Source organism: Blennius ocellaris (genome assembly GCF_963422515.1).
Source record: "Blennius ocellaris genome assembly, chromosome: 4".
In the NCBI taxonomy this organism is placed as follows: Eukaryota; Metazoa; Chordata; class Actinopteri; order Blenniiformes; family Blenniidae; genus Blennius; species Blennius ocellaris.
The window spans coordinates 8,281,511-8,295,927 of NC_137653.1; the positions used below are offsets into that span (position 1 = coordinate 8,281,511).

Sequence of the window (14,417 nt, forward strand, 5' to 3'; positions counted from 1 at the left end):
TGCATTTAATTGTCAAATGATAAACAAATGCATTGCTGAATCACAATTAGCCTCACAGTTTGCGTACGCTTTAAGAGCGAGATTGATTTGAACTTTAGCCAAATTGAAATCTTTGCTGAGTGCTTTGACTACAGACGACAGTGCTTACAACTGTCCGGGGGTTAGGAGGGGATCTGGAGGTTGTTAAACAGTTGTTCCGCCTCTTCAGCGCTACTTAAAGTGCAGTGAAATTCTCTCGGGCAGGCAGACACACATCTCAAGTGTCATGCTTATATATATAGCCGGGCACCTGGCTGCCAGCTGAACAGCGCAACCAATCGCTAACAACATGGTCACTGAATCCCCAAGGACCACATTAACGCCCACATCCCTCCTGCGCTTCACTCAGCGGAGTGAAAAACTTCACAGCCCCTGCAGGTACATACCTGGTCCCTCTTTTTTTTTCCTTTTTCACATACAACACAGACAAGTAGAAGGTGTTTTTTTGTCAATCTTTTATTAGTAAACAACTGACAATTCCCTTTTTACACATTTGGAAATGCACTGCAAAGAAGTGCTCTCAGGCATTTTGTTACAATCAATATGAAACATAGTAAAACGCTAAATATGGTAACTACACTGCTCATGGTTCTACTGCAAATGGTGTACAGGCATAGTGTGTCCACACAAGTGGCTTAGAATAGAATATAGTCATTGATTCATGTGCAATCTGATGGCATATATCTACAATGTATAAGATACATAATATAGATTAATCACATTCCCAGGGCCAGCCCAAGACTAATGACATTTTTCAATTGAAAAACTACTGGCAAGTCTTTTTTTTTTTCCAAATAAGAGTTCATCAATTTTAAGCGATTAGCACTTTAAATCATGAAATCACACCAATTAAAAAAAAAAAAAAATGTTAACGACGTGTGATGTGGTTAAAAAATAAAATGGCTTCAGCCTCATTTGGCAACAACTTCAATAAGTGGTAAGTGAATTAAAACCTGCAACAACAAAAAAAAAAAAGAAAAAAGCACAGGATATTAAGAAGTCTGACACCTCACAGGGTGATTTCATTGAGCAAATTCATGGGGTTAATAACAGGCTGCAGAGTGAGCAATGTGTGCCAATTAATGCCACCAGTCAGAGTGCGCTCTGACTTACAAAGGACCAGAGTGATTTTCTTTTTTTTTTTTTTTAAACAAAACTGCTGAATCTGTGTTAAGTGCAAGCAGGAGCTGACCCAGTGATGGAGTGCAGTGTGAACTATCAGCATCAGAGTGGATTTAGGTCTTTTCTCGAATTGTTATGGGAGGTGTTGTGCTTCTGACTGTCATCAGTCAAGGCAAAACAAGTTCATTATTGGTCTGTATGAGGCTCAAGAAACAAGATTACACATTTTGCACGAGTGTCACCTACAACTTACTGCTTGTGTTAGGTCACACATGGTTAATGCATTTTAATAAAAACTACCGGTACTGCACCCCAAAGGAAAATCCCCAAAACAGCACTGCAACTCACCATTAAGATCTAGATTATAAGATTCTCCAAGGCAAATACTCTAATTGAGCCAACATCTGCATCTTGTTTTCCCAAATCATAAAAAAAAGCATTTTGAGGGTACAAAGGCGTTCAAGTGCTGCAGAATTGAAGTGCAACCAGGTTTATACGAGACAGAACTGAAACTACTGTCAAATATCCTAAAAGATCACAGAGCAACGATGATGTAAATCTGCGAAAGCCATTATCTCCTGGTTCGTAATTAAAAGCTTGCCTCACAGTGAGAGTCTGTGATTCAGGAGAAAGAGGCAAAGAAAATGGAAGAAAGGAAAATCAAAAAGCAGCCTTTGGAACATAGCTCATACCGTAATTTCAGAGCAGAATGGAGGCCAAGGTTCAGCACGAGGTCAGTGCACTGACACAGTGCCACGTCGGGTTCTCCACCGACAGCTGAGGGGGGGGGGTTTGATCTCTAAAATCCGAGTTTATTCTGGATGACTTTCCAGAGCTCCTTGTTCTTAATTGCAGGCCAAGTAGTAAAGTGATGCTGAATGTGTGCGCTGCCGCTGATTACGTGAAAAATTAAAAAAATGTTTATTGGACAATTAAAAAGAATTTGGCCAGGCCCGACAAAAAAAAAAATCAACTTCCCCTGTTAAACGGTTGTAAAGTAGCCACAAAAGGACTTAAGACGGGCGGGCTCACCACTGAAACGCTGAAAGGAGATGAGAAGAAAAAAAAAAAGAAAGTAATATTGGGAACCTGGCAGGAGCCGCCACACCATGTGCTTTTATGGGACACTTCATAGACGCGACTCGGCTCATGGCTTCTTCGGCGCTCACAGGGGGAAATGTGGAACAGATGTGAGCAGCTGTATCTGTTATCTCAAATTAATCAACACACACTCTTTTAAATTCTGATTAAAAACTCATCACTGGGGGATGTTGACTGTAAGGCTGCTCTGATCGCAGAGGTTAGATTTTGATTCCTTATCACTCTCTGGATTAACAGGCGATCAAAATATCTTTACAAGCCAAAAAGAGAAAAAATAATAATCACAATTAAAGTACAAGATCTTTGTGGGAGATACGCTCGTTCTCTTTCTGGCACAGATTTAGAGGATTGACAGAACAAAAGCTACAACTCTCAATCTGTCCGTGTTAAAATAACCGCCTCTTGGCTTCAGCGTCACATTTACCGTAAAGACATCAGAGCGGAATCCATTTTTCTAAATAGTGAGCTCTTCCTATCAATGTAAAGGAAGCAGGCTCCCACTCACCTTTCATATCTGCTTCATTTACTGTGTGATTACATCCAAACACAACAATTACACAGTAAATTTAGCACCAATCTTAGCACAGCTCTTGAGTTTGAGTGGAAACATAAGAAAATGTGATGAGAATATAATGGAGAGAGCCACGAGGGATCAGTCACTTGACAATCTTGTATAAATTAGAATAAACAAAATAAAAGTATCCTTCATGAAGTTGAGTTTTTGGAGTGAGATCACCCAAAAAGGCATTAACTCAAGCATTATCAAAATAATTTGGTGAGTTTTGGTTGAGAGATTGCACATTTGTACACATTTACAAGTTAAAGTGATATCTGAATCCATTAATGTGATCACGCTATTACTTTATTATGAACAGACAAAGGCTGACGTCCAATGCAAGAAGTCTGGCAAAAAATTGCACCTTTCCCTCAATACTCACTCCATGTTCTGACAAGACGTGAGGATTTTGTTTAGCCGAGTGCCACAAAACTGTTTTTGCTACGGCCGTCAGGGCAGCACTGCTGTGGCTGAGGGCAACTGCGTGGAGTTTTTGTGGGGGGGTGGAGTGGGGTGGGGGGCTTTGTGCAGATAAAGAGACCGGAAACTTGGAGATGTAGGCAAAGGTCACGTCAGAGGTCATTTGGGGCACAGTCACGGCATCATCAGCAGCACGTCCTGCGAGACTCTGAGGCCTGCCCTCCCAGTTTGAAAGCTTTTCCTGGACTTGCTCCCGCCGCGTCTGCGACGGGGATCCGCTTACCTGCGAGGAGACACGCGCGGAAATAATCAGCATTCAGTTTGACATTTCTTTTTCAATCTACTCTCCTGCCGCATCCAAGCGAATATTGATAACTGTTTTTAGTGGTATTAAATTTGAAACATGCATATTGCACAGATAACCAAAAAGTAATCAAAAACATATAAATGGATTTGCTATCTGTGTTTTTGATTGCTCACAATAACTGTAATAGGGGCACTTTCTCTACTTGTGAATTCGGTGATGCTGGCTCAAGTCTTAGTTTGTAATTTTCCTATTTTATGCCTGTAGTCTGTGTTCTCTCTTCCTATTACCTTCCTGAAAATCTCTCTGGCCATAACGCTAACCGTTTGTATTCTGCATTTCTTTGCTACGTCAGTCATCAACATGCTGTTTTTCATTTGTTTATTAGTGGTTCTTTGTCCCGTTACTATTTCTCTATGTGATGATTAAGTACCAGAGTGATCTGAAGCATTCAGACTGAACAGCAATTACTGCTGCACAAGAGTAACGATTAACATTTTGATTTATTTCTGTTAACTCAACAGTCTGGCCCAAAAATGATGCCATTAAGTATAAAATACATCATGAAGAATGATTTAGTACAATGTTAGGATACAAATATCTTCATTCACCTTCACCACAGATTTTTATTCTAAAGAAGGCGACATGTTAAAATCAAATTGATTTTCCACCACAACTTTATCTTTAGCAGCTGAACAAACTGAAAACAATAATGTTTGAATGCATTTTAAAAAAAAAAATGAAAAAAAAACATCTCTCATTGAGAGTGAGAATGTTGCTTTTCTAGTTTAAAATTCACTGGGGAAATGCAATTATGTGACTATTCTCTGTGGCTTAGTTTGTCAGAGAAGTTTAAATAGAAACCGAGGTTGAGTTCAGGCCAACGGGAGCAAACTCTGAAGAAACACACTCACTTATCTCTATAAACACCTCGTGGATGTTAATGGCATTCTTGGCGCTGGTTTCTACAAAGATGGCATGGATCGAGTCAGCGTAGTCCTTGGCATCCTTTTCTGGCACTTCCCTGTAAATAAAGTAATGTCAAATATGTTGCAACATCTGCTCAGATCCTACAATTTCATGCCTGTCCCTGTGACGGGGCAAATGTTTTCCTGGATATTATGAGCAAGATTTCATAATTTCATGGCCGAGTCAGGGAGATCCTGTCCAATTTTGTGAAAAATCTCTTAAAAGAAAAGAACCTCCAGAGAGGAAGAATATGACAAGAGTTGCTTCCAGTCTACTATGAATCAGTGAGAGTTATTGTGTTCATGAGTAACAAGGAAGTGAGTAGGTTAAAACTTTAAAGTGGGGGAAATCGAAATAATTCAACCAGTTAAATATGGGAATTTATAGAGAAGCAAAGACGCATATTTGATGTCATTCAACACAGCAGCTTTTGTGCATCCGCATAAGAAACAGTATTTGACTCCTTCTTACTGAGAAGTAAAAAAGAAAAAGAAAAAGCTGCTTACACAACTGGTAACTCTCCATATGCCAAGCTATGTGACCGCACCACTAAAACCTAACAACCAATTGTTGCATTGCCAAAATGTGACCAATAAATGCCAACGATAATGAGAGTGTGGTTCAAACCCATGATGCTCTACAATAAAGAAAAGGCTTCATACAATTACTGAGCCACTTAAACCTCATTCTGATGAGAAAAAATGTTATATGTTCTCACTTTTTAAACTGAATTCTACCATTTTAAATCAATCCTCGCATATTTCATCATTGTTCTAAAGCTGAGCAGTGGGTTTTATTTACAGCACAAACAGTGTTATCTGTAAATGCAGGGTCACCTTGCATCTAACAGGTCACATTTGTTGCCAGCGATGGCGACCACGATGTTAGGAGGGCCGTGCTGCCGCAGCTCTTTCACCCAGTTCTTCAGTGTTTGGAAGGAATCCTGATGGTAACAGCAGATAAACCACATGTTAGAATGAAAATATTGCCGTAAAAACTAATTTGATCTCCTGTGAATGTTTCAATGACTGGATGTGGCCACGTGTCATAATAGAAGATTGTCAAATGTTGAATTGAAGCTATGAGCAGTGACATTTTATTTCTATGCTGGTATATCATTAATAATTCTATCTGTTAATTTATCTTATTTCAACATGAAGGATGAAAATCTAATTGATAAATTAAACACATCGAGCTTTCTCCTGAAATAACAACTTCTGCCCCCTTGTCTTTACTTGTAGTGACGCTAAATGTCATTTTATATTTAGTCCTCTAATTATTTAAGGGAAAAGGTAACAAAATTGAAACAGTCCTTAAAAACACACATTTATTTATTTATTTATTTATTTCCAAAAGGAGGAAAAGAAGCAAAAACTACTATCCGTTGCTGAATAATGAAAGTGAAGCATACCTCTTTCGTGATGTCATAAACAATGATGGCCGCTGCTGAGCCTCTGTAGTACATCGGGGCCAGGGCACGAAACTACAGGAAGACGCAGAAAAGCTGAGTGAGACACTAGAGATGAGGAGTGACAAAAGTCACAAAATTGCTGTGAAAATTGTGTGCTTCAACCCTCTAAATTAGCTTTTATCTCTGTTTAAATGAGAGAAATATTAATAACGTGACATGAAGCTTGAAACCATGTGAAACTGTGGAGGCGATTCGTGAGAAACCCAGGATTTAAAAATGTTATTTAAAGACAATCATTCCTGACTTGTTTTTAAAAACTGCTTCTTAAATGTCTTTCCAATTACCCATTTGGGGGATGAAAGCACACAGAGTATATCAATATAATAAATAACTATACAGATGATCAAACAGTGTTGTATCTTTTCAGTGACTGGAACTAATTCATCTCACGTTCAAAGACCTGACTTTGAATATCAATAAACCTGGTAAAAACAGACTGCTACAAACTTAAAATAGAAGGAAAAAAAAAAAAAAAAAAACCAACAAGTTTGAAAAGCCCACTGATCTGAGACTTTAATCGAAATGGTTTTCTTTAGGATGGAAGTACTGCGAGTTTTTCCACACATGTGAAAGCTATCAAGGGAAAGATGAGCAGAAAGTGTCAAAAGCTGTGAGCGTTTGGATATTTATGGAAGACTATACATTTGATCTTAACCGAGCACATCATAAAGTCCTGCGTAATCAAAACAGCATGTGAGATAGTTCTGAATCCATAGCTGCCTGGGAGGCTGGGATGGGGAGTCAAAGTCTGGGAGAGGTTGCCAGGTTTGGGGGATTTTGCTGGTAAAATACTTTCCAGTGCTCAAGGAGACCTGGCTTCATCAACAAGCCGGCTGTCATAATATTTTAAAACGTATTGTTTTTCGCACCACATCTGAAGGAAATGATAAGGTTTAACCCCAAAAATTATCTCAGCGCCACTGACATCCAAGAAAAGCCTCTTTGGAGTAAAAATTTAGCTCTGGCTCATTTAAATGGCAGTTCAGGAGCCATTATTTTAGAAAAGTGTCACTGAGCCAATGTTAGCATTCGACACTACAAGTAAAAAAAAAACAGCATGTTTTTATCTACCGTGCAACAAAAAATGATGATAAAAGCCATCTTTTTAATCCTGTTATTTTCTGCCAATTTGTCTGTTTTTATATACACGTACTTTACTATTTATAGAATTACGTGTTCAAATTGTGTACCCCGTTTTTGAAATCACTGAATTGTCTATTATTAGTATATTTCTCATTTTATTTCTCAGTAGCGTCTCATATTCCCTTTCTGTTGTGATACTTTAATTGTCTCCATTTTAGGGCTCATAAATAATCATTAAACTGGTTTTATCTATTTTTTCCCCATTTTCTCTGGTTGCACATTATTATTCCATCTTATTTACTGTGAAGATATTACACTAATAAATTTCCATGAATTGATTCAGCCTTAATCATAAGAAGCAAAATGAAAATTTCAACATTTCAAAATGGTTAATTGAGCCTTTGAGGATATTTGTCGGCCCTCCTGCAGCATGCCCTGGTCTGGTGCTTTTAACTGGCTAATAAAAACATGTGTCATGTATTAACTAATGGTATTTGTTTTAAAAGAAGCAGTCCATGCCTCAGAAAGACCTTCACTTGGAATGACCTTGCCTTCCCGCCAATTTCATTTTCCTCTACAATACGATGGAATAAACTATCCATCTTGGAGTGACAGTGTTACCTCAGGAAAGCACACATTCCACATAATTATAGTTGTTACTGGCCCAGAGTCCACCAATGGGAATCCAGCTCGGGATATTTGGCAGGGATTCTGAGGGGAACGCTGTCTGTTTAACTGGCGAGTGTTGGGCTCTGCAACCACGGCCAGTCCTGTGTGGTCTATCTGTGCCTTAACCCAAAGAGCAATCACGGCGAGGCCAGACGTCTGGCCACACAGCAGTGCAGAAAACAGCCCCGGTGATGCCCGGCGAGCACTGATTAATTGCTGAATCCGTGAGCCGGGCGTACAGAGCGAGCGGGCTATAGGATGCGAGGTTCCTTCTGTTTGTTTTCTGCGAGAGGGAGCAGCCGGACGGGGAAGCCTGGATGGGCCGTTGACAGCCGAGCTCGGGGCTGACTCAAAAAGCCTCATATGGTGTTGAGATACGGGGCCGTGGATCGTGGAAATCACAGATCGTTCCTTTCTGCTCTCCTTCAACTCTCGTTCACACGTGCACTGGCCCACTCTTTCCCAACTCGACAGAGTTTGTTCAGCCAAAGCTCTGCAGAGGTTAGAGAACACGCCATGAAGGGCCTCAAAATACCACAACAGCTTTGTAGGAAAATAAACCCACACACATGCAGGCACAATGCAAAAAACGCACCAAAGGAATGTTGGTATTTTCTCTCTCACACATAAGAATTACTTCGGAGACCGGCGAGGACATGGTGGCTCTAAATTACTTTGTGTGAATAGGAAGGTGCAGAAAATGTAAAACACCACCCAGAAAAAATAGCGTTGGCTGCACAGTGAACTAAAAAAAAAAAAAAAATAGGGACGATCTGCTGTGGAGCGGTGATGACTCTCACATAAAAGAGAACTGGCACAAGCCAGTAGACAGAAAAGGCCTGAATGCTATCCTCTTATCTCAGCTCAAATGAGGCTGATGTCCCCGAAAGAAAGCGAAGACACAGGCGCCTCCGGAGAGACCGGGAATAAAAGACCAGCGGCATCTTATCTCAACACCCGGGAGACTTGAGCACTGTGACAATCACTGAGGCTTGTGCCTGAGGAAAAAAAAGAGAGAAGGCTGTGCACTGAAAAGGGGAAGCGGTGTGAATGTCTAACGCAGAGAAATGTGGGATGTGGTGTGACAGTCGGGGGAGAAAGCAGTTCCTTACGATCCAACAGTCTGGAGACTGGTGTCCGTTTCACTGGCTTTCAATGCAGAAAATTGTAACCAGGCACCAGAATGTATCGTGTTTCTTATATCATGTGTCATTTGTAAGTGCAGGGTCTGAGTCCGGGGACTTTGTGTGGGTGACTGGACACTTTACCTGCACACAATAAGGAAAGAAACACTGCGTACGTAACAAGCGGTGACAAACGCACAAGAATTTACAGCCGTATCGAAGGTGTGGCAAGTAAAAGAGAAGGAATGGATGAGTATTGGCATGCCTTGCTTTGTGTGTTAGAGTTCAGTGAGAAATGAGGAAGTGAGAGATAAGAAATTAAAAGTAGACACCAAGTGATGACAGGTGTTTTCCACTTGAAAAAAAAAAGCCCCAAAACCGAACAAACATAAAGTCCATGACTAATCAGAATGGACCAAAATAGAATTAAGTCATAATGACAGCCATAAACAAGTGAAATGCAACAAGTTGGTTATTGTTGAAGAGCCTGATCTCCTCCTATAGAAAGGTAAATGTTGCCCCCTATCAGAAATAGTGACTAACTGCAGAGCTCAAATTCCCCCTGGCTGATGGGAAGCAGTGCCAACACACTTCAGTGCGTCTTTCACTTCCTTTAAAGCTTCATAGAAGCTCCAGAACAAATATAGAAGCGTGAACTATGTGATGGTCAACTAGAGTATTTGAGAGTTATTAAAAAAAAAGTTTTTAAAAAGAGCATTTTACTGACCCGCTCCTGTCCTGCTGTGTCCCAGATGAGAAACTTGTGCAGTTCGTTCTGGTATTGCACTGTCTTGGTCATAAAAGATGCTCTGGTGAAGAGAAAGGAGAGACAAGACATTTAAATGTATGACAATACTGTAAAAGGTTTTTTTTCGCTTGGTTTTCTGGCCATCTGTCGTTTTAACTGAACCTCTCTCAGAATATTTTGCTACCTTCAATTGTTATTTTAAAGAAATGTAACTGGATGTATGACGCTCTCCCAAAAATATGTACCACATTGCAAGATTGATCTATACCATCACATTATATTGTGACACTTTAATCACACAAGCTCATAACATTTCATCACACTATAATGTAAATTATAAATAGCTATAATGTTAATGTAAAAGGAGCTCCATAGTGACACAAAAGAAAAAGAATAGCCCTGGCTTGAGCCTGGGCTTGGCAGCATTTCATAGGACTGGACTTTCTTTCGGTACTCCTTCTGCAGCGAGTGGATTTATGACAATCCGTTTGTTGTTTTGTGTCTCAGTCATTTTCTGCCTTTCTATGGTCAAACCCCAACAGGAACAGCAGAAAGTCTCAACCTCTGCGCCTGATTTTGGAAAAGTTTCTTCCCGTTAAGAGGATTCTTTTTCCACCTTCTCCAATGCTTGCTCGCGTGGAATTGTTCGGTTTTCCTCTGTGGAAGTGCCTTGAGATGATTGTGTTGTATGGGGTGCCGTTTAAATAAATTGAACTGAATTGACAGGGTGTATTCTGGCTACTCCCATCATCAGATGAGATTTTCTCCAGACACCCCCTCGTACCTCAATTGGATAAACAGATATAGAAGATGCATAGATGTAGAAAAGCTCTTCCGATAAAAGAAAAACATACCAAAGACTTTAACACAGCCAAAATGATCAACAAAAGTTGAGATAAATGTTTCCATAAACATCTTTCTTTTGCATTATGACGTTCCACAGTACATCATAATACCCATCTGTTTTTGGATCGTGTCATAGTAAGACTATTAAATAATATTAAACTTTATTGCTATTCCAAGAAAGGTCCAAAACTAAACGATTTGATTTAAAAGACAGGAATGAAAAAAAAAAAGAAGCTAATTTAAGAATCAGCACCTTCAAGCTTAAGTAAGAGGTTGGTAAAACGTTCATTATTTGATAATGAACACATTCATTGCTTGTGTCCAGTCAAATGTCTACATGACATGTATTAATGCTTATATGTGTATATTTCAAATCAAGACCAAATTCTGTCGATTGTACCAGAAACTGTTTATAATATAAACAGTATATAAACTTTATATGCTTAAATTATTTGTAGGTTTAATAAATTATTACGTGAATGTTTTATGGTTGGTTAAATGTGTACTTATGGCAAGTGAATGAATATGAATGCGTGTCGATCTATACATTGTCATGGACTTGTTTTTCTGTTAATGCTGCTCAAACCCCCACAAAAAAAATGACTTGTGTGCTGAACATATGCAGCGATAACCATCTTCACGATTGACTCATAAATCTCCTAATTCTTTCAGTTCTAAATAGGATTGATATTTTATAATATGTGGTACAACGCAGACACTCGTCAGTGAGACAGGAGGAACTTACCCAATGGTTGGATTGATATTTGGATCAAAGCTGTCCTCCACAAACCTCCAAACAATACTCGACTTCCCAACACCAGTATCCTGCAGAGACACAATACCGATAATATTTACTAAACATGGTTGAAGACAGTTACTAAGTGTCTTGAAGGTCACTCTTGGGTAAAATCCTGACTTTAAATGCCTTTTTGTGGCATAAACCTCACTCCTGCTCAGGTAGTCGACAAGTCACCTCCTGACAATTAAAACAGGGGAAAAGGTATTTATCATTCTCAGTGTTTTCAGAGGGGCGTATTTCACAGTGTGATAATGTTACCGCAGGGAAATCTCAATGTGATGCCAGTAAAACCAAGTTAGAATTATCTATGTTCTTATGAATCAATGTTTCTGGGCTGACTTTTGTTCCACTTGATGAGAGCAACAGAAAGTCGCATCGATATTTAGTATAACAACTGCAACAGTGACTTTGTGTATCGTCTCATCTGTCATTTAATTTAATGATCGATAAATTGATTATTCTGTAAAATGCCGAAAATTCACAAGTCCACCAAAGTCCGATACAACAATGTACTAAGTTTAAACTTAAATATAACCAAGAGCTGCATGTTCTCCCTGTGCATGGTTACTCCTGTTACTTTAGTTCACTCCTACCTGTAATGGACTCGTGATGTAATGATGACCATTGTAATGGAGAGTTCACAGGTCAAATAAACACATAAGACAGCTGCAGCTTGTCCACAATGCTGCTGGAGGAGCTCTGAACAACACCAAGAGAAATAAATATGAGAAACCACTGCAACAGTCTTTGGTTTGCTGTGTGTCAAAAGATAGACTTTAATGCTGTTATACATCTACAAAGCAACAGCGAGGCTCCGCACACAGTCTACTGTAGCGTCCCAGTGAAATAAACGTGTATCTTATTAAGATCACCGGCATTCATGTCAGCAATGCTCATATAATAGTTAAACACAACTACCAGTACCAGAGCAAACATATATCTTTTGCTTATATTCTTGCTGAGCTGCTATAGATTTGGACTACTGAGAGGCCTATTTTAATGCACTGATCTTCTCTCGTTTATTTACTCTCCATACCTTCATATGTCAACAAAACATGCGTCTCTCTCTTTCTCTCTCTCGTAGTCTATGCCGGCTCCTCTCTGTACCATCCTGCAGGATCTCCTGCAGTAGAATGAGAAATGTGTGCCTCTTCTCCCCATCAGCCAACTTGTTTATTGCTCCCTGTTCTATCATTTTCTCTCTTACTATCCTGTAACCAGTGGAGACTGAAAGCCTCCACCTACGAGTCTTGATCAAGGGGAAGTTTCTTCCTGGTAAGAGGGAAATTTTGTTTTCTATTGCCGATGAAGCCTGCTAGTGTGAAACTGCTGGGTTTTCCCCCCTCTATATTCTCTGAAAGAAAAAGTGTCAAGAATTGACTATGTTGTATAAATAAAACTGAACCAAATTTGGATTGGATGATCTCAAACTGCACTCATCTAATGTCCAATTGTATTGTGGTTTCAAGAGTCTTTTAAAGTTCTTTAAATTCCCTGAGCATGATCAACGTTATATGAATAACCTCTGTTAACCCAAAAAAGCTGAATGTGTCAAGGACTTGGAAAACATCCACATTTAAGAAGTCAAGCCTTCCCAACAATATGAGCACATAAAAAAAACCCAAGGTGGTTATTGATCGTACAGTTTATTATTATTATTCTTGTATGATTCGATCATCCAGATCTAAATACTTTATTTACAAGCCGAGATCACCTATTACGATGACATCAAATCGACGAGTCTGTCAGGGAGCTGCAGGCTGATGGAGGAGCAGTTTCACCTCGTGTTACAGCCACTGAAAGGTAAACATGTTGACATAGACCCGAGGCTGACTCACCCCCAGCAGACACACTTTTAACTCTCTCAGGGCCATGTCGGTCTCCTCGATCAGAAACACTTTGTGTTGACGACCATTGGCAGTTTCCTCGTCTCTGGGCTTCTTCTGCCTCCTCTTTAAATATCCACAGAGCTCCTCAGGTGGCCTTTGTTTACAAACAGGTCGACATCGTCGTGGTCCAGTGTTGACCGCAGAGCGTGTCCGGTGTGGTTAACGAGTGTCCCTGCGAGCGGCGCGACGTCCACGAGTTGTTCGATTAAGCCATTTTGTGATGATTGTACACAGCTAGCCTAGCTAACAGGGAAGCCTCCACATCGCTCGGTCTCCATCTTGAATTTACGCCGTGTGGTCACGTGACCGCCTCCTCCGGTTTTTCTGTACACACACACACATACACACAAAGCGCCGTCGAACCTGAAGTCAGCCTCCCATTCAGAGCTTTACACCCAGAAAATAAAGGGAAAAGTTAAGGAACAATCTGAATTACGTCAGTGAGACGCACATTTCCGCTTTTTTTTGGGGGGGGGGGGGGGGGGGGGGGGGCGTCTCACAGCTGTGAAGGCATGTGCGATATTTGTGGTTGGAACCTTTTTTTCCCGCCCAATCTAAAATGTATGAAACATGTTCTGTCTTTGTTCAAAATAAAAAAAAAATAAAAAAAAAAGGGATGTGCAGTTTTGTTAGTCACATCCACAGTTTTGTTTCTTTCCATAACATAACATATGGATGCAGGGACTGAGCCTGCAACCTTGTGATTGGAAGACTTAGAAGCGAGCCGCTTTTTGCGTAGGTCATTTGACATATTGACTTCTTTAAAAAGGCCATGTTGGATTAATTCAGATTTATGTGATTTATGTCAGTTTAAAATGGAGGTGCCAAACTCTTGTTTTCTTTGCTATATAAATTCATAGAAATATGTAGGGGCCACATGGCGGGTCAGTGGATAGTGCTCTCGACAGTTCAAAAACATGCATGTGAGGTAAATTGATGACCACAAATTTCCCCGAGGTGTGAGTATGTGTTGTTGTCTGTCTTTAGTGTTTGCAATCTGAAGGACTGGTGACCTGTCCAGGGTGTATCCCTCCTGAGAACTGCACAATGTAAAGCAGTATAGCAACTTATTATGTCACAAGAATATGTAGTTGTCATTGTTTTTCAAGGGTCTATTTAGAATGTTGATTGAATAACATCTTAAATGGACTGCAGTACATGTTTATGCATATGTTGTAAGTTAACTAAACTTAGTTAAACTTAATGTCATATAAAATATTGAAAGGTCAAGCCAAGTATCCTCATATGACCTTGAGAATGACAGACCAGGAGACATT

General features: G+C 39.9%; 1 protein-coding gene across 1 annotated transcript; it reads right to left on the bottom strand.

The window, feature by feature from the left end:
- Positions 1–509: 509 nt before the first annotated feature.
- On the bottom strand, positions 510–13,401 carry rab22a (RAB22A, member RAS oncogene family). The gene is made up of 7 exons (XM_080494373.1): positions 13,090–13,401; positions 11,198–11,277; positions 9,586–9,667; positions 5,923–5,994; positions 5,348–5,454; positions 4,457–4,566; positions 510–3,521 (listed from the first exon to the last, which is right to left on the bottom strand). Exons 1-7 carry the CDS (start codon positions 13,123–13,125, stop codon positions 3,424–3,426), a joined length of 585 nt encoding a protein of 194 aa, XP_080350499.1. The 5' UTR covers positions 13,126–13,401; the 3' UTR covers positions 510–3,423.
- Between the last annotated feature and the right edge of the window lie 1,016 nt (positions 13,402–14,417).

What these genes read in the sequence shown, in the direction of transcription:
- rab22a (XM_080494373.1), bottom strand. Translation starts at nt 13,125, where the DNA reads ATGGCCCTGAGAGAGTTAAAAGTGTGTCTGCTGGGG. An exon ending in ACACAGCAGGACAGGAGCGG is followed by an intron (nt 5,995 to 9,585) that starts GTCAGTAAAATG and finishes GTCTTCCTGTAG; the next exon opens with TTTCGTGCCCTGGCCCCGAT. An exon ending in TGTGACCTGTTAGATGCAAG is followed by an intron (nt 4,567 to 5,347) that starts GTGACCCTGCAT and finishes CTTTATTTACAG; the next exon opens with GGAAGTGCCAGAAAAGGATG.